Source organism: Myotis nattereri (assembly GCF_964212035.1).
Source record: "Myotis nattereri genome assembly, chromosome: 18".
NCBI classification, from domain to species: Eukaryota; Metazoa; Chordata; class Mammalia; order Chiroptera; family Vespertilionidae; genus Myotis; species Myotis nattereri.
This window is the reverse complement of record NC_138093.1, coordinates 20,634,002-20,661,846: the sequence shown is the minus strand read 5'-3', so window position 1 is coordinate 20,661,846 and position 27,845 is coordinate 20,634,002. Positions and strand designations below refer to the sequence as shown.

The following is a 27,845-nucleotide window of genomic DNA, read 5'->3' as shown; positions in this document are numbered from 1 at the left end:
CAGTGACCTTGGTCTGGGTATTGACTTGTCTTTGCTTCCACAGTTAAAACAGAAGTAATAAGTTTGACCCACTTGATGAGGATCTGGGAAATAAAAATCCAGTTTGTTAAGTGCTTTAGGCAGCGGTTCTCAACCTATGGGTCGCGACCCCTTTGGCGGTCGAACGACCCTTTCACAGGGGTCGCCTAAGACCATCCTGCATATCAGATATTTACATTATGATTCATCACAGTAGCAACATTACAGTTATGAAGTAGCAACGAAAATATTTTTATGGTTGGGTCACAACATGAGGAACTGTATTTAAAGGGCCAGAAGGTTGAGAATCACTGCTTAAAGCAGTGATGGCAAACCTATGACACGCAAACTCATTTTTTTGGTTGATTTTTCTTTGTTAAATGGCATTTAAATATATAAAATAAATATCAAAAATATAAGTCTTTGTTTTACTATGGTTGCAAATATCAAAAAATTTCTATATGTGACACGGCATCAGAGTTAAGTTAGGGTTTTTCAAAATGCTGACACGCCGAGCTCAAAAGGTTCGCCATCACTGGCTTAAACCAATGAGAGGCTAGCTTCCCTCCGAATGGGTGCAGGAAGGGTTGAAGAGACACCAGCGTGTATGGAATAAATCCCAGGTGCGGGCGGGAGGCTGGGTGTGTGTTGTGCTGGGCGATTCAGTTATACCACTAGGTGCTCCATTAGGAACCAGTGCTGCTGGTGACTTATGTCTATAGTGAGAAGGAGACTGAGTTTGGTTTCTGCAACAGTAACAGGAAAGGGACTTAGGGGAGGAGGGTGTGTTTCCCTGGAGGAATCTTCCCAGTGCTTGGGTGTGAAGGCTTGATGGGTGAGGGTAAGTGCCACCTAGTAGGGTTTGTGACTGGAGGGGTTTCTACTAGTCTAAGCAGGAGGCACGCCCAAGGGTTTCTATTCATTCACCTGGGAATCGGAAAACCTCCTTAGAGGAAAGGTGAATCGGGAAACCTGAGTCCCTGCCTCACCCACAAATGGGGCTGTGCCTGAGGCACAAGACGGGGATGCAGGGAGTCATCCATTCTCACACCCTCTGCCCACTGCAGCTTGCTGGATGCTATGCCAGGCACATCCCAGAGCATGGACAGCCTGTCACTCCAGCACCCATCGGGGTAACTGAGTCCCCTAGGCCAGTGGTCGGCAAACTGCGGCTCGGCAAACCGCGGCTTGCGAGCCACATGTGGCTCTTTGGCCCCTTCGGTGTGGCTCTTCCACAAAATACTGACTTCTGCGCATGGGCCACAAAGTTTTAATCATACTGTGTGTGCACGCCCACACGTGCTATTTTGTGGAAGAGCCACACTGAAGGGGCCAAAGAGCCGCATGTGGCTTGTGAGCTGCGATTTGCCGACCACGGCCCTAGGCGATCAGGGAAGAAGGGCTAAGTCTTTACTGCTTGCTGGTCCTCCGTCACACCCCACCGTTACTCTGTGCCCTTGTCTGTGGTGTGAGATGGGCGATCATATCAGTGTCTTCTAGATACTAGCCATGACCTGTGCCTCATAAAGATTCTTGTCACTTACCTACCCTGAGAGGAACGGCTCACATTCTTCCTCCTCCTCCTCATTCTCTTATCAGGGTCTGAATGCCTTCTCCCCACTTACCTGCCTATTAAAGGGAAATCGCCCATACTTCAAGGCCCAAACCAGTATTATCTTCTGAAAAGAAGGCTACTTTCCTCTCTCCTTCACCCCTCTACCCAGGCAAGATGAGTCTTGCCTCCTCCTACGTTCCCACAGAATGCTGCCATGCATGTATTGTAGCACTTAACCCACGCTCACTCACCGTGGGTTACTTTAGAGCAGCGGTCACCAACCGATGGCCCACGAGGTCCGAAAGGTTGGCAACCCCAGCTTTAGAGAACTTGTCAAGGGTCTCATGGGGATTCATGTCTTAGTGCCCAGAATAGGGTCTGATGCTTAATATATGGCCAGTGTGTGTCTGTTAAATAAGTGAATAAATATATAAGTAAATAAATCAGAACATCATTTGTGTCCTCGTACAAATAGTGAAAGGTATTTATAAACTCCATAAATATTTAAAATTGCTTTCCTCTTTATGGTCGTTGTACTTGATGAGCATATTCTTCTGAATGTGTTTTATTAAATCTTTTTTCTGTCTATGGAATTAGTTTTTTGGTCAAAGGTGGTAAATTTTGGGAGAAGCCATACCTTACAAAAATGAAGTTTTAGAAAGCAGAGCTTTGCCCAAGTGTGTTCAGCAGAAGGTTAGTTCCCTGGTGGTAATAGTTAGTGAAGAAGAAACTGTCTGGGGCCAATGAAGTTCACGAGGGACTGGGTTGATCAGGTCTCTGTTGTGGAACGTCTCAAAGCTTTGACCTGGTGTTGCTTAGGAATATTAGTAAGAGGGTCATATCACAGTGACCTCTGCAGCAGGAGCTTAGCACCTATGGTATGAGGTGCATGTTTGGAATTTTGTAATTGATTTGTTGGTGATAGACCAGTGCCTCAATCTACTGCCCTGAGGGCAGGTGAATGTCTGCTCTTAGGAATGTCTTGTGCCTGTGCTAAGGACCCACTTCTGCACCTCCCTCTCCCTGTACACCATCTCTGCTCTGAAAATGTGAAGAGAAAATTTAAAGGGAATCAAAACATTATTTTATCTGCCACACCAGTATCAGACATCTCCAGTGGACTCTGCAGAAAATGATTATGGTTTTAGAAATAACCTGTCAGCCCAGTTGTTCTGCAGTAATCTCCCAGGATGTTTCATAAGGACCAGTTCTCTGCCTGGTAATTACCAACTCTCTCCGTGGTAGATTCGCTGGTATCTAGGAGCACTTGCTAGGGAACTCACACTTCCACAAATTTACAAGAGGAAAGCAACCTTGCATTTACCCCAGGGGGAGCTATCAGGGTATTCAAATTGTGCTGGGTAAAGGATGCTATTGATCATAGAAATAGCGGGAAGAACTTGAATTTTTACCTGGTCTTTTTCTCAGTGTGTGAGAGGCTGTCTCGCTAGATTATGGTGCTAAGACCGATGGGGGATAATTTTCTTCTCAGGTCTCTTCCACTCCTTGAGGTTTGGAGCAGCGAGTCCGACCTAACTGTAGTTGGAACCCTATGTTGTCTTCCTCTGATGCTGGCTAATCGGCCCCAGTGTCTGTGAAGAAGATGAGTAAGGAGATTTGACCTGGCAGCTGGAATTCTGATCTGTGCCTCTGCTGTTTGTCCTCCAGAGATCTCAGGGAACACAGAGGACATCCCTCTGGTGCGCTGGAGGCAGCAGTGGCTGGAGAATGGCACTCTGCTTTTTCATATCCATCACCAAGATGGTGCCCCAGCCCTTCCTGGACAAGACCCAACCGAAGCACCCCAGCACGAGTCAGCAGAGGAGGAGCTGAGGATCCTGCACATCTCGGTCATGGTAAGAGCAGCATGGCCTTCATCTCTCAGGCCATGGCTTACATTGCCTTGACATAAAGAGTCTCGGTGCCAACACACAGCTCTGTAAGACCCAATGCAATAATGATCACTGATCATGTTAATGAGTCATTTTCCATTCATGGGAAAGCAATCCACCTGTGGTGTCAGTAAAAGTTGCAGTTATTTCCACAGCACCATTACTCAGCTGTTCTCTGTAGGAACATGCCTAGGCATAGAGTTTTCACAAACCATCAGCAATAGACAGGAACAGTAGACTGTCTTAGAAAGAAATTATTCAACTCGTATATCCAAATATCTTATAATAGTTGTTCCATAGATGTTGGCCAAATGACTGAATAGCCAAGCTGCTTGAGGCTACCAACTCCTCTTCCCTCTTGCATCACCTGAGAGAAAGTCAGCATCCTGGTAGTCTCTCCTCGTACAAGAAAGGTCATGGCAATAGATACTAGTCCCTCCCTCTAGCCCAGCTCAGAAACTTCACCATCAGTAACCCTTCACCTACTCAGAAATTAAAAAAAAAAAAAAAAGTTCAGAAGATCCTAATTAGCAGATTTTTTTCTCAAAAAAATTAAAATAGTATTCCTAAAGTTCTAGTAACGTGTATTTTAAAATCTCACTAGAAGTTTGTACAATGGCAGGTAGGGGTTTTCTTTGATGGTGTATCATTCATCACTGTATCCTTAGCACTTAGAACAATGCACTCACATACTTAATGCTTAATAAATATTTCTGGAATAAATGAGTGAATTTCCCAATACAGATTGAAAATACCTGTTGTACTTGATATTTTATGTATTTGTATTATGTTTACAAAGCCAGTACATCTTCTGCTCCTAGGGTAACCTGGGAGCAGATTGAGGCTTGACAGATTAGCCATGAGCCATATGTATGGAGGGCATAGGCTACTCTACTGTTAGGAAATTCAGCTGAGAACCAATCTAGGTCGTGGTGTAAACTTTAATCATTTATTATTCTGGTACCATCACTACATGCTGTTTAGTTTTGTGTATCAGATTGGAGGAAACTGAAACACATTTTAGATATATGTAAATTTTCATTATCCAAATACTTGGCATAGAAACTTTCCCCATAAGAATCTCTCATAAAACCTCAGAATGTAATCCTTCTATATCTTCCTCAATCCGTGTCCCTATGAATAACTGGCTCAATAGATTACCTGCATACACATAAGCTACTTTATGTAAACTATCTAGTCAAGAAAAGAATTTTTGAACAGCAAATGTTAAATCTCAATGTCCAAATATGCTAGAAGGCAGATAAATGAGATTGCTATGCCCCATATTTACAAATGAACTGAGGTTTATAACATGGGAGTTACTGTACTTGTACATCCATAATCAAAGGCCAGTGTTTCCTTTCTCAGAGAAGGCTGTCTGCAGTATAGTTTGTAGTTTCCAGGGAGTGGTGAGGTCAGTCCGATCTGAGGAATCAGCCCGACATTGACCAGGGTGACAGATGTGATGTGGAGGCCCCGTTGTCTTCACACTAATAATATGGTCTGAGTGAAAAATAAGGGTACAGGGTGGCTTCCCACCAGCTATCCACAGCCTTTCATGGCTGGGGGAAGCAGTCATAGTCATGGGTGGTTTTTGTTTTGTTTCTTTTAGTCCAAGACCATGTCAAAGAACCTGTCTTTTTCACACCAAATATAAGTATTGAGATTCCCAAGAACTAATACTGGGTGTGATTTTTGTCTGAAAGAAAGACCTTGAAAACAAGAAGTTAAGATAGGTAGCATGTCAGAAGGAGTGTTTAGTTGGGGTGGGGGAGTCCTGTGAAGATACTGGCGAGACAATCTAATGCTTGTCCTGGTTGCTACCTCATATTTTCAGTGTGGCAAGGACCGCAGTGTCTATCCTCAGATGGAGGTATTTCAGAACCTTCTCTAGAGGAGTGTGTGTGTCTGTGTGTCTGTGTGTCTGTGTGTTCTTTGTGTGTGTGTGTGTGTGTGTGTGTGTGCGCGCGCACGCACACATTTGTGAATGTGGATAGCAGTGACGATAGAAGTACACTGATCAAGAATGTCAAAGTATATGAGGGAATACGTTGTGCTCGTAAATATAACAGCCCCTGTGGGAAACCCTGCATTATGAATGCCATGCTTTTCTTGAGACCCCTGGGCAGGGGTTAATGGACAATGGACATTTAAATGGAAAGAGAACAAAAGTCAGCCTTATTGCTGTGCCTTAGACCTTTCCTTCATATGCTACTGGTCACCATGGCAGACCACTAATGACATTCTCTTTCCCAAATAAAATGGAATATAATATTCATCCAGCTTTATTTAAACTAAGTTATTTTCAATGAGGCTGGGTGAGGCAGAGGTTAAAAAGCAGTGGGGAAAGGGTGAGAATGGACAGGTCTTGTGTTTGTCCCTGGCTTGGCCCCTTGGAAAGGCCCACATGTGATTGAAAAATTTAAGTAGTCCTTTGACTTCTGCAGGAGAGTAGAGTTCCCCGGATGAACTAAAGATATAAGTACCACCTCCCATCCTCCTCAAAGATGATGTGGTCAATGTAGTCCCCTGCAGCCCAGCTTGCTGCTCACCTTCCTCCATTCCCAATCCACTCCACCACCTCCCACACTGCCTCTCCTATGCTGAGTCTATTGTAGTCAGTTTCAAAGCTGCAGTTGTGTATTTGCCCTCAGCTTGGAAATCAAGCCTGAGGGTATTGTGTTTGAAGATGTGATTCCTAGTGTCTCTTATGTCTTAAGAGATGGAGAGATGGATAGACTTTATCTGATATTCTTTATACCATCTTCTTCGGATATAAACTAGGCAACTAGTTGAGGCATCCAGAATGACAACATTATAAATGTGAGAAGATAGCAAAATGTTTTGACCAATAACAGTGTTGGGCAGCAAAATGCACTTGAATGAAATCTTACTGCCCAAACACTTTTATGAAATGACAAAAGTGGTGCTATTTTTCATCAACTATAATGATGACTGTTGGTATACTTTTAGTTTGGACCCATTAGCATAATTTGAAAAAGAGAAAAGTTAAGGTGTTTATTAAAACATGAATACATCTAACCTTTTCTCTCTTATTAAAAAAATATATATTTAAAAGCTTACCTGATAATCCTATTTCCAATATGTGTAAAGGAAATTAATGGTTCTGTGAAAAACCTTAAGCTTTACATTTCTTTCATTTCATATTTATACCTTTCTTGTTCATCTTATCTCGATGTAGGGATTGCTGTTTATATTTTGCATTTACCATGTTTTGTTTTAAACACAAAATAGAAATAATGAGAAACACAGAAAAACCTTTTTTGGTATCTTTATGACATTGTATGAATGAGAATCATTAAGTCATTTCCTCCACGGTGCCTAGTACAAATACACCATCAGCAAATCGTGGGTTGGCAGAAAACCAATACCTCGGCTGGGAACTGGGCAGTTTTAAACTTTGAAAAACATTTTACTTTTGTTATTTTTTTCAATCGCATCCTAAAATTTTTAATAATTTTCCCCCCAAAATGCTACCATTTCTTCCTAGTGTAGAATAATTGGATTTCCCTCCTGAAATCTTATATCATTGCTCTGCAGGTCAAACAATGTATGTTAACCTCCTTTGTGACTCAAACTTGGCTGAAGAGATTTATTTCAAATTTTGCAAGATAATTGGCATTTAAAACTACAAAAGTACACATGGGTAGTTTTTTGCAAACTCTTGAACAAGCGAAGGCAAAATCATCAAATGAAAATTGATGTCTGAGTTTAAACCAGAAGTCAGATAAGTCTTCAGTAATAAGCAGATTGTTTATTCCTAAGAAGATCGGGTTTAATATGACTTTATATCGGCTATTCAGACTCTGTGTGGATTAACATTTCCATATTTTACTTTTGCTAATTTACCATATGATCTACATTTTTCTTCAAGTATGTAAAAGAGTTTAATAATCTCTAATAGAATTTTAATGTATTATCTATATATTTCATCTTTGTAATTAAAGATGGCAGTGTTAATAGACTTGCTATATTGCAGCCAGGTTGGTTAAGTGCATTTTTCACAGCAAATAGCCTTTCAAAAATACTGTGAGTTGATGTATATTTTGTAGTGATAATTCCGACTGATGAGTAATATCTTTTATAGTTCAGCCTTCTTAGGCACAATTCACAATTGTGGGGAAAAATAATCTTTGTGCATTTGTGTATCCCCACGAGGATAAAGTCCATTAATCAAGCGTGGGTGCTGCTGAGGCTTTCTAGCCCCCTCAAAGCTCCCACCTCCCCTGCATGAAGCTCATTGGCCATTGTCTACAGGCTCCTGTGGCCTTGACTGCTGGCTCCTCAGGTGTCCCCAAGCTCGTTATTTCTGGGAACCTCTGATGAGTTCAAGAGACATTTTCTCTTTAGGCAGAAACATGAAGACAACAAGGTTCAGGGACAGAAGAGACCACAGGTGCTTTTGTGGAGTCCTAGAGTGCAGGAACAGAATGGACACTCTAGGGAAGTTCTAGTCTAGGGAAGTAACATTTGGGGCTGAGTTGAGTAGAAAGCCCACAGAACTTTTATGGGAGCCTCAAGGACCGTGTTTCCAAGACTGCAGAAGACTTTGTGCCATGGGACCCATCCTTTCTCTCACTGTTACATTTGAGTTTGGTCCAGCTGACTGTGCAACACATGTGACTTTGCTTGAAGTTGTCTTCATTTCACTCCTAAAGCTCAGCCACTTCCAGGGCAGAGAAAAGCAATTCCAAGTGGTCATCACTATGTCCACCAAGACCACCAGGTACTTACTAAATGGTCATGGGCACAGGAGAGATGGTGAGATCCCTTTTCTGTCAATACCTTTTGCCTTCAGAAATCTGTTACAAAAATTATTAATCAGGGTTACTTTTGTATCTTTATTATCGATATTATTTTTGTAGTTCTGACTGAGGATGCCCTCATTTATCAGTGCTGATCTTTTTTACCTTTAAGAATCAAATGGAGGAGTTAAATGTGTCATGCCTTACTATGAAGGGCAGAGCTAGGGCAATAAATTGAAAGGTACAAAAAGATGGGTCCTAATTCAGTGCAACGAGTTTTTCTAGCAATTCAAGCCATCATCCATCTTGGGACTGGACTGTCTGACTGGCATGCTGCCCACCTGCCAGACTCATTACTGTGTACTCTGCCTTCCACTAGGAAAGTGGGGTGCAGTTCCTAAAATAATCAACAAAATCCCTGAAAACGGAACTTCTTTGCTTTGGGTCTTTGCTCTGAAAGACTGATGTGCAAAAGACTGGAGATCAGGGTTCCTTGAGGCTATTCCAAGAGCCAAAGAAGGTTTGGCTTGCAAACCCCCTCACCCGGCACCATAATTTGTGCATCTCTTACAGGTACATGGGGGTCTGTTAGCCATTCAGTTGCTCAGCTAACTTCATCTTGCTTGCTGTTATCCTTCCATGTTCCTCTGGAGCTGGGATATAGTGGAAAGAAACTCTGGGTTTGGAGTTGGAAGGTGGGCTTCTAAGGTTGGCTTTACTATGGTGGGTAATTGGCTGACTTTTTTTGGAAGATTTATTACCTCATCTGTGAAATGGATGCATTGGTTAGACTTTTAAGTGATAAAGAATAGGGACCCCCTCTGTCCTCTAATGGAGTTTTACAATAGAAATTCATATGGAGGTAAGGGAGACAAGAATCCTCTGATTAAAACAAAATTCAAACAGAATTTCATGAAGCCTGGAACTGGTAGGTCATGCAGGCTCTATGTCAGTGATGGCGAACCTATGACACGCATGTCAGAGGTGACACGCAAGCTCATTCTTTTGGTTGATTTTTCTTTGTTAAATGGCATTTAAATGTATAAAATAAATATCAAAAATGTAAGTCTTTGTTTTACTATGGTTGCAAATACCAAAAAATTTCTATGTGTGACACGGCACCAGAGTTAAGTTAGGGTTTTTCAAAATGCTGACACGCCGAGCTCAAAAGGTTCACCATCACTGATCTATGTCATCTTGTCAGCCTCAGCAGTGGCTTGGCTCTTCCACACCTGTTTTATTGCTCCTGTTGCTATGAATTGGTTTCTACGTCTTATAGTCTCTAAATCCACACCGCCCCCCCCCCCCTCCCGGCTTCGTTGCTTTTATATGTTTGTATTTTCCATTTGCTCATCATGTCACCTCACTTTTGACCCCTCCTGACTTTTCTCAGTCTAACAAGATTTCCAGCTTTGTTCCTGTGTCTGTCAGAGTCCCTGTTTTTTGTCTCCTGTTCTTACTGCTTTGGGAGAGAAGTAGATGGTTCTACCCAGTTGCTATAGTTCCTGTTCAGAGCTTTTCCTATCAAGTTATCCCATAGATCAGCGGTTCTCAACCTGTGTGTCGCGACCCCTTTGGTTGAACGACCCTTTCACAGGGGTCGCCTAAGACCATCCTGCATATCAGATATTTACGATTCATAACAGTAGCAACATTACAGTTATGAAGTAGCAACGAAAATAATTTTGTGGTTGGGTCACAACATGAGGAACTGTATTTAAAGGGCCAGAAAGTTGAGAACCACTGCCATAGGTGGATGTAACCCTATTGGCTGTAGTTATAAAGAGGTGGGCTTCTGTAGCACAGAAAATGACCATCCCTGTTATAGGCACAGCTCAGAACCACTTCCTTTAGCAGAGACTGACTTTATCATTCAACACAATGGACATAGTACTGTCTACCTTGTAGAGAGAAGGATTAAATGATATCATCATTATTATCATCTTATTTTGTACCTACTATGTGCCGATGCTAAATATTTTCAATGTATATTATCTTATTTTTTTATTTTCATCACAACATCATGAGGATAGGGTTTATTATTTTCCCATTTTGCAGATGAGGCGATTGAGGGCCAGACAAGCTAAGTAACTTACCTAAAATTAAGCAACTATTAGGTTGCAGAGCCAGGATTTGAATTGAGGCACTTGGCAGTCTAGACTATGAGAAGCAGCTAGCTCATATTCCATCCCACACTAAGTGTCCAATATATGTTTATTTCTTGTCCTCTTATCAGCTTTTGTTGTTTTGTTGAATTCTGTCTGCTAAGACTCATCTGACACTTTTCTTCATTGTTACTGCAAAACTACCAACTCTATGAGCACTAGGACCCACAAGCTATCACAGATCTTTCTCTCTGTAGCTGCACCAGGCAGCTAACCCCAAAAGCTCAGATCTGTTCAGCGTGGCTAAACCCACCTGCCCACCTTGGCTTCAGCCATGCCACCTCACAGCTGGCCATGGGTTTATTGGCAGGGAAGGGAAGAGGACAGTTACGGGTTTCCAACTCTAAAATTGTGGAAGTCATGTAACAATAGACTTCGGCTGCTTCATATACATCCTTTCACACTTTCAGAGTAAATTTTTAGAAATTCAAGAAGCATTTTGAAAGCATTATTGGCCTATTATTGATTTAAAAGAATCATTGACTCATTTATTTATTTAGATATTGATTCTTTCATTTAACAATATCTGTCAGACTTCAGGTATTTTTTTTAGCTACTAAGGAGATAGAAAATTAATAATACAAGATTCTGCTTTCAAGGAACATTCAATCATATTATTAATGCTTAACATTTGAGGATGGCCTTTGGCAAAACTAAGAGCCAGGTGGAATGCACCGTCTTCTCCATTCCTTTCCATTTTTACATCCTTGTTACAATTCTGGTGTTTCCTTTCTTGAAGCTCATGGAAGCCTTAAGTCACCCCATTTTTCCAGACAACAAGGAAAATAGCCAAGAGGCCAATTTTTCACAAGGATACTAATGCCTTTTAGCAACTTGATGTAATATTCTGTACCGCCATTTAACTCGCTTGATAGAGAAGCCAACGATTTACTTTTAAGTACTTAGTTCCCAAAACCCCTGAAGATCCTTTTGAAAGCAGGAGCTATAACCTCTTTGGGGTTCAAATCAATATTAAGAACTGGCAGTAGTCATAGTAATGAAGCTATCACTTTGCTCACTGCGTACCAGGGAGGGTATAAGATTATTTTCCTGCATAATATCAATCAAGTCCCATAGCAGCCTGGTGAAATTAGATGTGCATTTCCCCCCATTGTGACTTAGAGAAAGAAAATCCCAGAATCAAGGTCACAGAGGTGGAGCCAGTATTTTCAAGGCCAGTGTGTCGGACCTCTGACCTCAGTCTGCTGTGGGACTGTACTGCTTGGTGGCACCAGAATCAGCTGGTCTCTCCCATTTTCCAGGCGGTGAGGGCACTTTGCTCTCTCAGCTAGTGCAGCAGAAACTCTTCGCTTGGTGGAGATAAGGAAGAGGCACCTAGAGAACTGGATAAGATGTTACCATGGAGGAGTCTCTGAGCCCCTTCAGAAGTTGCAGAGCTAGATTGGACAAAAAGATCAAGCATTGCAAAGAAGCCTGAGGTTGGCTCTGAGCAAAGGTCATTGAGAAGCCGATGAGGACTATAGTCGTCTTTGATGTTGAACTTGAGTGAAGTGGTTTATAGCAAAGGCTTTGCTATCAGACCAATTGAAATGCTAGTTCTACCACTTACTGAATTTTCTAATGACCTTGGACAAATTGCTTAATCTTTCTAAACTCATTCGCCTCATCTATAAAATGGTAATGATAATAGATTCTGCTTTGTAAGCTGTTTTGATGATTGCAGGAGATGATTTTTATTAAACACTTCCTATAATGCCTGGCCCATGGGAGTGCCCAGTAAATATTAACTAGGTAAACTCTTGGGATGTCATGCAAGCTCCCTGTAACAATTCTGTGTGCAATGTGTTACCCGGTGGCCACTACTTTAGAGAGGCAGAAAAGCAGCTGGGATCATAGCAACCTCTTAGAGGAGTCCTGGAGGAGTCATACTCAGGGAAAACACCAAGGCAATTAGGGACATCAGGGCAACGGAATGAGCCCTTACAAAGCCAGGATACGGTCATGTACATCCAGGGCATTGTTAAGCTGCTTCTGTTTCATTGTTTATAGGGTTTCCTAGCAGCTGTATTATGGTTTAGGGTGATAAGCCCAGCTCCAAGCTTCCCTGGAAGAACTTCACCAATTTATTTTTTCATCAAACCAAATGATGTCATTATGGGAATTCCTTTTCTGCCCAGGTATCCACACATACAGATTGTTATTACATTCACAACAGGGAACAGAAGACATGGAATGGTGGGTGTATTCACCATTCAGATGCTTATTCCTAATGCTGTTACCTTTCCTCCAGGTCATGCTATCTTCCCCACGCTTCCTGCCCCTATCAAAACTTTGGGATTCCCTCACAGACCTGAAGTTTGTCTGTAAATATGCCCTCAAACCTGCTCCCATCACACCAATGGGCTCTGATTGGAGACAGACTGGATTTGATAGTAGATGTAGCAGCTCTATATAATGCCTGGCCCATGGGAATGCTAGCATGGAGAATGGCAGAAAGTTAGGCCAGGGCTCTATGAGCTCTGTTGCAATTACCCATCTCTTGTCATTGTAGTACCAAAGCAACCATACACAATATGTTAGTGAATGGGTGTGGCTGTGTTCCAATAAAACTTTATACAAACAGGCAGTGGACCACAGTTGGCCTAGAGGTCATAGTTTGCTGGCCCTGATTTAGTACTTTCTCCTCATTTTGTCTACAAAGCCCAAACACAGACTAAAATCTAGTAATTTGGTAGAAGTGATAGGGTTGTACTTGCAATGTAAAGATAATAGTTTGCTAGTTCTCGTCAGCTTCCCATCGGTTGGTTGCAATTGTCACTTAAGGGAGGCATTGACAAAGGTTGTTCTTGCTACATATTTAAGGCATGTGGTATTCAATTCAGGTGACATGTAAGCACATTAGCCTCTCCTGTGAGGTATTAAAGGGTTTAGTGAAGACAAAATTTGATGAAAACAAAAATATGCTTCAACTTGACGAGAGTAGTCTAAAGAGGATACTGATGACAAATATGCTGTTTTTCTTCTCTGTGTAGCAGATGGCCCCTGCTTGGTTTCAACTGTGACATACACAGTAGACTATTATTTAAAAAAAACAACACAGATATGTTGGAACAGCCTCTTAAAGCAAAATACCTAATAGAGGTGTTCACACATGTATGGGAGTAGAGTATGCTTGCGGACATGTTAGGATCAAGTTGGTTTGTGTGGAACTGATATGTAAGACTTTAATAGTTAGTGGTGGCTCTTTGCCTTGCTGATGAGGCTAAAGGTAGACAAATCATATTAAGATCTCCCCTCATAAAATCATCTGTGACCCTCTCAAATTTCTGCTAAAGTTTATTATGAGTCTTGCCTTGCCCTGGCTGGTGTGGGTCAGTGGTTAGAACATCAGCCCATGCACCAAAGGATCACAGGCTAAATTCTCGGTCAAGGACACATACCTGGGTTGCAGGTTCAGTCTCTAATCCCTGATGGGGCATGTGCAGAAGGCAACCAATCCATGTGTCTCTCATCTATGTTTCTCTTTCTATCTCCCTCCCTCTCGCTCACCCCTCCCTACCTTCCACTCCCTTTCTAAAAAAAAAATCAATGGAAAAAATATCCTCAGGTGAGGATTAACAAAAAAGAAAAAAATAATCTTGCCTCTAGGATTGGCTGATGCCAGTGGACCCTCCTCAAGGTTGCATAGAGGTCTCTTTAGTACATGTGGGGAGTTCAGGTATACGTGGGGAAGTCTTGATACTGCCTTGCTATTTATGATTCTCCTGATCCTTCTGCTGCTGCTGATGTCCGTGAATAGCAATAGAGATGAGTCAAGTACCTTCTAACTTGGGATGAATCAGATACTAAGTTTATTGATATATTGGACTGAAGCTGACAGCAGGGGCTACTTCACAGAGCAGTATCTAGGAACTGCTGGGTTCTGGTTCCTAATCCCAATTACCATAGAGAAGACGGAGCCATAGGAGATCCCTAAGGGAGACCAGACACGAGATGTTTATTGAAGCATTCCACCTTTTGTTTCCTCCCTTCCTGTGTCTTTTTTGGGAAGGGCTTTGGGACTAAGACACAGGAGGCTTTGGATTTATGAATGAACATGTCAGAATTTGGCATTTATTGGCCTTAAACTCATCATTGCACAATGAGGTAAGCTGCCACATAGAGCAAACTCAGAGGGTCCTGCATCCCCAGTAATGTTCAGGCACTCTCTGTTATTCCCTAAATGTCACAGTGTGTGTACATCCAAGGCTTCACTCCAGGCTGTCAACTGGCTGTGTCAGTCCCCAGCCCCACTCCCCTCACTGCTCTGCTGATCAGAACAAGCAGCCATCGGAGGCCCTGGGCTCTCCAGGGCACGGCCACCTTCCTGGGACTGACTCTACTTGGTATTGGGATGGGACAGCAGCAGCATATCCCTGCCAGGCACTGCTCAGAGCTTCTGCAGCAGTGATGCAGGCTGAGAACCCAGCTAGGCTCATCTAGCCTCCATCTCTCCTCAGCAGTGACTAAAGCTGGGCTGAGGACATGTGTGGCCTAAAACCACTGACTTCGAAGTCAGGAGGCTTGGATTAGGGTCCTTTCCCCTCGAAAGTCTGAAACCTCAGACAAATTCCGTCACCTCCGTGAGCCTCCATTTGTTCATCTGTAAATGAGTGTTCTCAAAACCTTAGCACTCCCCCCTTTTTGCCATCTATTTATACAATCTATATTCCTATTTTCTTGATATTTCTATATAAGTAGATTGGCTTTTTCTGGCTGAATTTATTTTAACTGTGTCTTAGATGAAAATGTCAACAAAGGCATGGGCTTGATGTTATTCATTATTTCCATGGAAGTTCGGAAAAATGCTAGTTTATAAACTAAATAATAAAATGAAAATGTTCCACACTTTCTTTTTTTTAAAAAAAATATTTTATTGATTTTTACAGAGAGGAAGGGAGAGGGATATAGAATTAGAAACATTGATGAGGGAGAAACACCGATCAGCTGCCTTCTGCATACCCCCTATTGGGGATCGAGCCCGCAACCAAGGTACATGCCCTTGACTGGAATTGAACCCGAACCCTTCTTCAGTCAGAGGGCTTATGCTCTAACCACTGAGAAAAACTGGTTAGGGTAATGTTCCACACTTCCACCAGCCATCAACTAGGAGCGCACAGATGGGCGTGGCAACTCCAGACCAGATGACCATGGAGGCTGCCTCCAGCCCTCATGTTCTAGGTCAGCCATGGGCAAACTATGGCCCGCGGGCCGGATCCGGCCCATTTGAAATGAATAAAACTATTGAAAAAAAAGACCGTACCCTTTTATGTAATGATGTTTACTTTGAATTTATATTAGTTCACACAAACACTCCATCCATGCTTCTGTTCCGGCCCTCCGGTCCAGTTTAAGAACCCATTGTGGCCCTCGAGTCCAAAAGTTTGCCCACCCCTGTTCTAGGTGGAAGTGGAGACTTAGGGGCACCGGCAATCTCTGGTTATAACAGATTTCAGAGCAATGAGTGAAAAAGCATTATTCCCATCCTCGGAGCAACTCTGACCTTTTTTTTTTCACCCCCAAACCCCACTTATGAACATGATGATGATGGTCTGGGGGAAATGGTGGGTCTGTGTGCCTGCAGGTAGAGTTGATGGAAGTGGTTCTGCCCCGGGAGGGAGCTGGCACTCTCCACTGTGCTGATCCTTTGAAAGGAGTTTGGTGCCTTTGAGCCCTTTCCCATGTCTCACAGGGGCCTCTTTGGGGACACCTGGGTTTGCTGAGTGCTGACCTAGGCACCCTGGTGCTCAGATGGCTCTGCTGTTTGCAGCCATCTTCCGGATGTGCGCCCGGCCATTGCTGACTGTAAGTGCTCCAGGAGCCTCCTGGGACTGGCCTCAGGATGGAGGGGCCCCCAGAGCACGTGAGGGAGCAGGTCCACAGGAAGGGCCTCCAGCTTGGGGGATTTCACAAGGAGAACTGTCCCACGAGCACTGTGGAATCACCTATGGGGACTTGGGGTTCTCAGGAGCGGATGTTGATTCTCCTACTTAAAATGACTTGGCTAAAAATAAGTAAATAAATAAATAAAAATAAAAATAAAATGACTTGGCTGAGGCCAGAGGCAGAGTGGCTCCTGTCTAAGTCAGTGTTTTTGTATTTCTTCCTTACCTTACTGCCTCAGTTGCCCTGTGTGCTCTGTTCCTAGGACAGCTGTTGTATTTTGGGGGAAAGGTGTGCTTTAGAAGAAACAATTACAGCACTCTGACTTGCCAAATAACAATGTAGGGACTCAGAGGGTACCTTCCCTTCAGTTGACCTGGAGGGTTCTGGGGCAGCCTCCACATGCGGCAGGGACAAGTCCAGGCCATATGTCCATCAGGAACACAGGGTCCCCTCATAGGCACAGACACTCAGCTGCCTCCCTCCCCCTGCTTTCCTCGCCTGCATGCCCCTGTGAGTGCCTTCGCCTCTCTGATCAGTCTTGGATTTGATGTTCATTTTTACCGATTTAATCTAACGAAAAAAGTTAGGGTGGGATGTGGGCCATGTTACTATTCCTGTGTAATATAACGAGCACATTCCAAGGGCTGTTTCTACATTCAGACATTTCCCCCAGCATCTGTGCTGCATGTTGCCTTACCAGCCTCATGTCACTCCAGGCCAGTAGGGTTGAAGCAGAACAGTTGAAAGGAGAGTTATTTCACTTGAAAATCATGCACACGCACACACACAGTGCATTTCATTATGTAAACTTTCTTATTCACTCTTATTGCCCAGGATCCCCCTTTCTGCACCATCTGTTCACTGGCCCTCTACCTGCCATGGCTTTGGCATTGTGCCCTGTGCCCTCAGTACCCCTCCGTGCGTGTGCAAATCCTATCTACCTTTCAGGTCCTACCTCACCTGTCGCCACCTGGCTACCCTCCCCATCTTTTATACAGAGACCATCCTGCCCCTTCCTTCCTATGGCTGGGCTGCCAGGGAAGACCCCTCTGAGGCTCTCTCATGGCTCTATTTCCATCCAATGCGTCAGTATTTTGATGTGCCTTTTCCTTCCCTACGAGTCTCTGGGCTCCCAAATGGCAAGATCTGGTCTAAGTCTGATTCATCTTTATATTTCTTACAGCTTCCAGCCCAGTGCTTCACACAAGAAACATCCCCAGTTGGTGTTTGTGAAATGAGTATAATTTGTTTGTATTATGTTTTGTTCTACTTGGTCCTCACAACTGCCTCTGTCTCACTCCCAAGCTTCTGACTTACAGATCTGTCTGTCTGGATGTCCCCTGTGCATTTCAAACAACACAGGCCCAGTGAAACCCATCCAGCCTTTCCAAACCCCTCTCCATTTCGTGTTCTCTGCCTCACTTGGTGCAAGGACCACTGAAAGGGTCCCCAGCCAGATCCCCTTTCCTCCTCCTCCCTCCTCACTTGATCTAGCACTGAGCTCTGATCATTTTATTTTCCAGATGCCTCTAGATTCCTCTTTTCTCTACCTTGCCACGACCACCACTGATACAGGGCCCCCTTGCCTCTCACCAGACTGCTGCAAGGGTGTCCTACCTGTTCATTTGCCTCTCTTGTTCCCCTCAAAATGTCCCTCTCGCTGCCACCAGGCCATTCCTGGGAAAATGTTCCTGAGCAAACACCATCTTCCTGGTGAAACGGCTCAAGCAGTTCCTTGCACGTTGAAGAGCAAATTCCATGATCTGACCCTCTATCACCTACCACTCCTTGCTTTCCACTTTGTCCTAGCCACACTAACCAGCTCCTCTGTCATCTTTCCTACATTCTCCCTATTGTTTAACACTTCTGTACCATTGGCTTCAAGTCTCTCTCAGCTCCTCCAAGTGTGGTTATTTCTAATGACACATGAGTTTAAAATCCACCCTGTGACCCCCCCCCCCCCCCCAGGAAGGTGAGTTGAGTGATCTCTGGTACATTGTCCTGCCATTGTCCCCGTCTGTGCATGAGTCTGTCTCCTCTCATGTGAATTTCCTGAATGCAGGGACTATGCATCTTTGGATCCTAGCGGGGCCTGGGCCTTGCCAGGAGGCTAGAAGGGACTGAATGGTCAGCCTGTAAGGAAGGCTAGGTAAGTCTGGCACAACAGGAAGCTCAGACTCAAAGAGGTCGAAGGGCTGCCTGACTGGGGAGTGGCACTGTGGGGACGAGGACCCAGCCGATGATACAATGTCCCTTCCTCTGTCCTGCAAGACCTCTGGCCACATATTCAGTTCAGGTCTCCTCTGCTTGTTGTGGCTCCTTTCTCTCCACCAAATCCTCACCTCTCTTCTTTCCTCCACATAGTCACAGAAAAGGGACCTCGGGGAAGACTGTCACACACACCAGAGCTGGCTAGGTTACAAAGCCCTCTCTATATATCTATTCAAAAATTTATTTTAGCCCAGCCAATGTGGCTCAATGGTTGAGCATTGACCTATGAACCAGGAGGTCACAGTTTGATTCCCGGTCAATGCACATGCTTGGGTTGCAGGATCCCAGTAGGCAGTGTGCAGGAGACAGCTGATGGATGATTCTCTCTCATCATTTATCTTTCTTTCTCTCCCTTTCCCTTCCTCTCTGAAATCAATACAAATATATTAAAAATTTTATTTTAAATTCACACTGAGCAAAATCTCTGTGAAAGACTTTTTGAGTAAGAATTTCAGTTTTTAGTGTTACAGGGCATGGCATAAAGACTGAGGTGGTATTGCTTGGTGTGATAGCATGGAGAAGCCCCCTTCTAGGGCCTAGAGACTGGCAGTCCCTGACCCAGCCTCTGGGCAAAGCAAAACTGCCCCCCCCCCCAAACAAACAAATAAAAAAACCCTCAGGAACGCAGCTAATTGTCCTTGGTGGCTGCATTCACACTTCTGTAGTTGGCAACCACAGTGCCACATCCCCATCAATTGCAGTGTGGCAAGTTAATTGGATACTAATAGTAGGTAGAATGCTGACATTTGTGACTGGTTTCCTTTTTCCATTAGAGTGGAGTCAATGTTATAAATGACCTGTAATCAGGTTTCTCTCACTCAACATGTACCCGGGTACGGCTTCTTGACTGAGAGAAAAATGGAGTCATCGCTGGTGCTGGAAATGCATCAGCCCTCCATGTCCTGTGGTGTCTCCCTGTGGGTACCCCGTGTCTGTCATGGCAGAGAAAACTTGAAAACTGCTGGCTCCGACGTTGATTGGTCTGCTTGCTAAGGCAAATGTATTCTCCCCAATTGCAAATGGACTAGAACTTCCTACCTGCAATCAGTCTACAGAAACAAAAATATAAATTCAAATATACAGCGTGAGGCAAAAGTAGATTTCCAGTTGTGAGTACATGAAACAGAGTTTATGCTTATATTATTATTTATTAACTAGTGCCCCGGGGCATAGATTCAAACACATTGAAAGAAAATTAATTAGAGGGAATATTTTAATATCACTATTTGTCCTTTCTCTATAATAGACGTGTCAACCAAATTCACAATTGACAATGGCAGATTGAAACACATGAGTGCGATTAGCGCCAGTGAGAGCTTTATATGTATCACACATGTGTAAGTCAATTAACCTTTTTTCAGATATAGAATAAACTTGCTTACTTAGACTTGCTTTCTAATTTAGCTAAACTTTTACCAGCTCAGTGAAGCACCCCAAGTTCTCTTTCAGGTAATTGTCAGCAACACAACAGTAAATGTCAACACAAAGCAGATTATTATTGTAGATCATGGAGGGAGAACAAAGGGTAAAATATTTAACTGTAGCAGCGTTTGGCTATATTCTGCACCGTGAGAAAACCTGATGTCATTTTCAAGTTCCACCATTTCTTACTTCCTTTCAGTTGGGTCAAGTTTCTAAACTTTCGAAATCTCTGTTTTCCGGCTAATGAAAATAAAATAGGATTCTACCAAGTCTCCTATCTACCTACTCCAGGACTTCTGTGAGGATCAAATGAGACGAGGCATGGGAAAATGCTTCACAGACATTTGGTTAAAGTGTAAAATGTTTGCACCTGGCTATAAAGCAAGTTGGGTTACTGGGTTGAAGAAACTCCAAGGAGGCTAGTCACTAGGGAGAGGAAACCAGGCATTGCTATGTGACATCATTACCTGGCGCCCACAGCCACCATTTCTGGGCTGGGCTGTACTGTGAGCCTCATTTTGCGACATGGGGTCTTGGCAGTGTTAGCTGCGATTTGGTGGGCTGGCGTTCTGGAGTGGTGGTGGGGCCTGTGTCCCACTTGGGGGAAGCTGAGTGTTGGTTTGTCAGCACCAGGTCTGCAGTGCCTTTTCTTTTTAAAAGGCCAACGTGTATCATGGCAGCTCCTGTGCTGAGCATCTGCCCCCTGGTGCCAGTGCACATCATAGCTGCTGGTCAGATGGTTGGACGGACACTTAGGCTTTATATATAGAGATTATTGCATTTTCCATACAAACAACTGTAAACCTACTTTGCCCCGTGTGTGTGTGTGTGTGTGTGTGTGTGTGTGTGTGTGTGTAATGCATAGATTAATAAAAAATATAAAGCTTTGGTTTCTAAGAGAAGGGACTTTTTAAAAAAATTTACACCATTCCCTTTGTAAAGCATATGGTCCAGTTCTTCCTATAATTAGGTATTATAAAATGCAATGACATTCCCGGGCTGGGTGGCTCAGTTAGTTGGAGCAACATCCTGTACACCAAAAAAGGTTGCAGGTTTGATTCCCAGTCAGGGCACATACCTAGGTGTTGTGGATTTGATCCCTGGTTGGGATGCGCATGGGAGGCAACCGATCAGTGTTTCTCTCTCACATCACATTGATGTTTCTCTCTCTCTCTCCCTTCCTCTTTCTAAAATCAATAAACATATCCTCAGATGCAGATAAAATAAAATGTGATGGCACATTTCTTTGCCCTCTCTGGGGATGAGACTCTTCAGGCAGAGGTCTGTGTGGTAAGGTACAGGTAAGTTCTAAGTACAGGTCATTTACTAGAAAAAAATCCCTGTCCATTGAAAGGTGCACTCTGCCTCCCCCAGCAGGGTGCTAATGGCACAGAAAAGTATAAGTGACACTGAGGTTGGATAAGTCTAAGCCATCACACTTTCTGAAAGCACAGCTAATGTCTTCTGGGTGATGGCTCTGTAGCATGGACCTGCCATTTGAACGTCCTTGTGAGAGAGGAGGCTGACACCCTACTGTCAGCTGACTTCTTCCTTGGGGCAAGGCAGCCAGGGGCCAGTTGAGAGGAGTGAAGATGGGCTTTCAGATAGAGGCCTGGAGTCTGAACTGACAGCGTGTGTAAACATCATGCTATTTATGCTTTACCAACCTTGCTAAGCCATCTGGGTGTGCCTCCCTGCAGTTAATCACACTGTGCACGGCTTGTGGGCGCCAGGCTTCCTGGGCCCTGGGCTGGGCTGGGGCTGTAGAAACGTTTTAACACATGGTCTTTGCCTGCAAGTCTAGAAACAGCAGAATTAGGGGTTAAAGATTAATTCAGAAATGTCCACATATGCTTTCGGATGTGGTAGAGAATGACATGTCTGAGGATTGGAGTAAGCAAAATCAGTTTTAGGAAAGAGTGGGAGTTATGCTGGGACGTAAGGGAATGGAGGGAGGGTGAGTGGACATGCTGTGGAGGAGAGCACGAAGGCTCAGGAATAGGCACAGACAAGGCCCCTTCCCCTCCGCCAGCTCTAGCTATCTATCTCTCTCTCTTCCCCGCCTTCCTCCCAACCTCCTTTTGATTTCTCTCCCTCCCTTACAATAGAGCTGAATGTTAAGAATAGAACAAGTAAATCAGCACAATTAAAACTAGAAAAATTAAAACTAGAAAAATTAACACTGTTTTCCTCAGTGTTGTGGGTCAGATCAGTGACAAATTCAAGGAGGTTTGTAAAACTAGGAACAACTGGGATCTGAATTAAGTAGTCATGCTGTTAACAGGTTGGCTGGGAATGGCACTCATGGGGTCAGGAACACATGCCCACCCCAGGTGCAGAATTTAGCATTGTCTGGGAAGGTGATGTGTGTCTCATTACTTGCTTTGGAAGCAAGAAACCCCGACATTCTTTCTGTCACGTGAGTGTCTCTTGCCGGATCGGACTGACCTATGGATTGACTCTTCATCATCAAGCTCCTGATTAGTAAATCAAAACAATACCAGTGTTGGGCTTTTTGTCTGTACCCAAGGGGGCAGGGCAGAGCTGGGACTCAGCTTCCAGCTTCCCTTTGCTCTGGCCCATCCTTGCTGATGAGCCTGGACCTGTGCCCAAGTTCCTGGCTTATGTGCCTAGCATCTGGCCAGGAACAGAGTGAGCCCTGGTCAGCTAGGGAAGAAATCAGGCTTACAGGTGCCAGGGTCGCTACTCTACCTTATCACCCCACCCCCCAACTAATGCCAGATACAAGAGAAAAAAACTAGAAAACTAGGACAGAGCTGACAGCATGTGGTGAGGGGTGGGTAGGGTGCCAGGGAGGGAGGAGGCAGGGCAGGGCATTGTTTTATTTTTTTTGTGTGTGTGTTTTTTAAATTAATGATGAGAAGGATTTGAAGACTTGTACAATGGCTTTCCTAGCGAAAATGTAATTAGTTGAAGACAATCTGCCGCTGATGTTGGAGCTGGTGGGTTAACGAAGCCTGCCCTAATGAGAACAGCAGTGTCTCTCAGAGCTGCCTTCACACACCAGGCCTCTCCCAGATTGGGGCTTGATTAGTTCCAGAAAAAAATTGAATTCTAATAATTTAAGGCAGGGTGGGGGGAGGAATAAGAGCCACAGCACTTTGTGCTTGGCCCAAGATGAGACTCTTGTAACTGTCAGTCTTCTCTCTCCCAACCCCCTTTGATGCCAAAGTTTGCTGGCAAGGAATAGGTCTTGGAAGGGATTTCAGTGTATGATGTGCTAATTGTACATGTACGTCATCTCCTCTAGTCCTTAATTCCCTCTTGGGTTTTTTCCCCCTCGGATTTTTTTTAGCTCTAATATCCATCTTCCTTGGATGCCAAAATTGAGTTACAGCTGGAGTGTTAGAGGGATGTGACTGTGGATGCTCACTGTTTTCCTCAGTGTTGCGGGTCAGATCAGTGACAAATTCAAGGAGGTTTGTAAGCAGAAAGCAATGCAGATGAGTTTTGTTAGCCTCTGTGTTTGACCAACATTGAATGACTTGCATTGGGTATGACCATTACCCTTTGGTACCTAACGCAAAAACTGACCTGCATGGTTTCTCCTACCTTCTCCAAATCTGTTGGCCAGCAGTTTGTTGAGTTGCAGTTCCCAGTTTCCCTGAAAGTGTTCAAATTCAAGATTTTCTTCCCAATCTGTCTTCTACATGTGTTGTTACATTGTGGAAAACATCTACCATTCCTCTTAGATCTCTGATCCCAGAACAAGGGGTTGCAGACAGCAAATAGACAGCAAAGTCGTGTGCATGGGTGGTAGACTGCTCTCAAGGAAACGAGTGAGCATCTGTTGCCTGTAGACTCTGGAGACAACAGAGTTCACTTAGAAAACATCTACTTAAGAACAGATCTCTCTATAGGTTTTCCCTGCCTGTTTCAAAACGACAGTCTGACAAGTATGGTCACCCATGGCACAATTAAATTATTGCTTGAAATTATGCATTTGGTCAACCCAATGATAAGCTTAACAGAAAAAGATTGGGGCTTTTGTGGCAGGCAGTGTAGACAGTGTTGAGTGTGGATGTTTGGGAATCCTCATTTGCATAACCACAAGAGTTATGTGTGTAGGAGCAAGGCCATTCAGGGCTTAATCAGGGCCCAGACTACAGTGGTGGGCCCCTTTCTACTCGTGGTCATGGAATACATAAGTAAGATCAGTGGTTGAATCTTTGGCCTCATACTACTGCATAAACTTGGGCAAGTTATTTAACCCCTCTTATCCTCTGTTTCCTCATTTAAAAAATGGAAATAGTAATTCTGCTTATAATTGTGGGTAGGATTAAATAAAATAATATAATTATCTCTTCAATATGTGATATGTAAGAATAAGGCAGTTTGTGCCTAGAATAGCAAAATAAAGCAGGATTCGGGGGAGGAATTAAGCACATAGGCTGGATTGCTGTAGGAAGCTGAGAAAAGCTTTCACAATGGTTTGTAGCATTTAAGATATTCACAAAACTAACCATCAGCTATGTATGGCTGTCACCTCTCTCAGTAGAGGTTCGGTGCCATTGGAGATCCCACTGTGAGAGAAGACCAGGCATGACTCCTAAGCAATGACACACCGGACCTAATGGCAATTATGAAGATAAGGTTGTACTTCTCTGTGTGGGACAAGAATGTGACCAAATCCCACACAATGTGAAGGGCCTTCCACCTGTCCCAACTATCATCTCTGAATAGTACAGCCATTAAGGGCCCATCTCAGTCTGTATTTGGGGAAGAAACAGCCCTTTTAAATCTTCACTAGTTCAGAGAGTGACATTGGCGATTATGTACCAAATTCAGAGAAATCTTGACGTTTTGAATCTCTCTTCCCTTATGTTTCCAATTGTTTTCATCTGAAGCCTTGTAATCCCCCCAGTGCATTAGAATCCCCCCACCTCCCCAGGTACCTTGCCTGAGGTCTGCCCTCAGTGACTAGTCTTGAATAGTGATTTTTATTTGCTCAGTTCCAGCTGCTGCCCACGAAGTGACTATATCTCTGAGACCTTCTCTCTTCCCCTTGACTTGGATTGTCTGACTTTGAGGAAGTGGGGGGAAGAAGGGTTTAACAACTCCATTATGTTCAGAGAGAAAGAGGGTTAAAGTCTAATGGTCATTAGCATATACTGTGCCAGCTGCCTCTTCTGTTACTTGTTCAGTAATTCCTGTAACAGTTGGTCCTAATGGAGCAGATTATTGTTATTATTTTATTTCATGAAGATCACCTACTGCATAAAAACGAAGAGGAAAGGAGGAAGGGAATGTGGCCAAGAGTAGGTATTGAGTGTTACCCAGCTGGAGTATTTCTTTATTGGCTTCATGCTTGGCTTGTGAAGATTTGCAGGGCTGATGCACAAAGCCCATGGAGGCAGGCTGTCTCATGCAGCTCTGCCCTGGGTTTGCTGAGACAGCGACCTGGGGTGCTTTTGCTTTTGTGTGGACCCTTTTATCTCCTAGCCCCATGGTTGGCAAACTGCGGCTCGCGAGCCACATGCGGCTCCTTGAGTGTGGCTCTTTCTAAGCCTTAGGAGTACCCTAATTAAGTTAATAACAATGTACCTACCTATATAGTTTAAGTTTAAAAAATTTGGCTCTCAAAAGAAATTTCAGTCGTTGTACTGTTGATATTTGGCTCTGTTGACTAATGAGTTTGCCGACCACTGTCCTAGCCTGCCTGTCACCCATTCATGCATGTGCATGCACACATATAACCACACACGTGGTTATCGGTGTTGTCTTAACACCGATTGGGGTTCCATCATAATGTCTGACTAGGCAGCAGCATCTCAGAACATGGTGAAGTCTACATCTAGAGCAGCGGTTCTCAACCTGTGGGTCGCGACCCCTTTGGTGGTCGAACGACCCTTTCACAGGGGTCGCCTAAGACCATTCTGCATATCAGATACTTACATTATGATTCATAACAGTAGCAACATTACAGTTATGAAGTAGCAACGAAAATAATTTTATGGTTGGGTCACAACATGAGGAACTGTATTTAAAGGGCCAGAAGGTTGAGAACCACTGATCTAGAGGGATGTGAAGACTGCAGCTTTGCCCCTGTCACCTGATTCCTCACTGCTGCCAGCTCTGCAGGAGGCTAGGCCATTCTTTGGAATTAGGTGATCTATTAGGGTTGCCTTGGACCTAGAAAACTCATCCCATAACAAGCTGCTTCTCTCTCACCCTACTTCTCTCAGCGTCAGTTTGCCTTAGCATTCTCATTAAACGATAGACAGGTCAAATCAAAGGACAGGTCCCTGAAGCTGCTAATGATTAGACAGCTCTGAGCAACTTAGGAGCAAATGCACTCCTTTGCTTTTGCTCTGGGACAGAAAAGTGAAGGCTCTGAGGCAAGAAAAATCCCAAAACCAAAAAAGCAGCTCTATAAAAAGAATCTGAAAGAACAACTTGAAATAGCCCAGGCTGACTCCAGCACACTAGCCTCCGGCCACTTCCCTGTAGGGCTTCAGGCTGTCATTAGATGAAACTCCTGAAGTCTTATGAAGAAACTGAAGACAAACTTTCCAGATTAAAGACATAGGTAGTGATCAAACCTAACAGAATTAAAACTTTTAGACCTAGAAACAAAAAAGTAAAGCTATATAGTTGAGTTTCCTCCTGAGAAAACTCCATGCTCTTGGCTTCTTTATTTGGAAGGGCCCTCAAATGTCAACCTGCCTGACCTGGAAGACCCTTATTCTTAGAGTGTGCCTCTTGCTTATGGAAAATTGCCTGGTCCCTACCTTTACCCAACAAATTACATTTTAATGAGAGGGGATAAAATGTAGACATCCTGTTTCTTTCCTAAGCTTTGGATACTTGATCTAGAAGAATGGGGAAGAGGTTTTGAAGCAGCTCACGACAGCAGGCTGCATTGGCATCATGCCCCAGTGAGAGGCTAACCTGGCAGGCGGGTCTGTCCCCTGCCAGTGGGATGTGCAATTCACGTCAGAAGCCCCAGAGGACATATTGAGGCCTTCTAATTAATATGGTGGCCCATGGCAACTGGAAGGCATTTCTACACGATTAAAGACTTCTGAAAGCCCTCAAGGGGAGGTAATGTTCCTAATAATTTATAAATTGAACTCTGTACTTAATATGCTTGAAGTGTTTCTCTCGTCTTCCATTTGGGAAGGAGACAGGTAGGGGATAATGGATTTCTATTCACCAGCCATCACAGAAAAGAGAATTTGCCAGAAGAACAAACCATGGAGCTTTCTCTTCTAGTTTAGGTGATGCCTTCTGGCAGTAAAAGGAGCCTCAAGGTCAAGAATTTGTTACTACAATTTCAATGACATCATCTGATTTCAAAGGCCTTATTATGCCTTTGGGGAAGTGGGTAGGTGGGCTTCTGGGGACTTCATTGGCCCGCCTTGGAAGGAGAGGGCCCGTTATTTTCGTGGTCTGCAGTTCTGGCTTTACTGGGCAGGAACTGCTCACAGACATGTTCTCTACCATCCGTTTACCTCTTTCAAGTTACTTCCAGTTCTACAGGGACCAGTATTACACTCAGGGCATGTTCAGGTTGGAAGATGCAGGTCTTTCAATCACCTCATTTGATAGACGAAGGCCTCAGGTAGCTCCAGAAAGTTATGCGCTATCATTCCACTGGTTAGCCCTGCTGTTTTATTGGTGATGTTCATGTTTTTAGTAATTTGGGTCTGGTTTTCCATTGGGCTCATAGAAACACAGGGTTGGATGAGACTTTGAAAAGTCACCTATCTACCTCATTCATTCCTTATCCCTGGCCCATTTGAATGTAGATTAGAATATAGCCAGCATTGCCCATGTGGGCATTAGTTTTTCTCCCCTTGGTCTGTTTCCTTTGAAAGCCAGAGACGAATGTGAGTGATCATTGTCA

The 27,845-nt window shown here is 43.8% G+C and overlaps 1 protein-coding gene across 1 annotated transcript in view; it reads left to right on the top strand.

Moving 5' to 3' along the window:
• Positions 1-27,845, top strand: part of ASTN1 (astrotactin 1) — a 281,866-nt gene that overhangs the window by 95,078 nt on the left and 158,943 nt on the right. Inside the window, exon 2 of the mRNA XM_081112186.1 lies at positions 3,242-3,429. Coding sequence (XP_080968312.1) covers positions 3,242-3,429 — 188 coding nt within the window. The remainder of the gene's footprint in view (positions 1-3,241; positions 3,430-27,845) is intronic.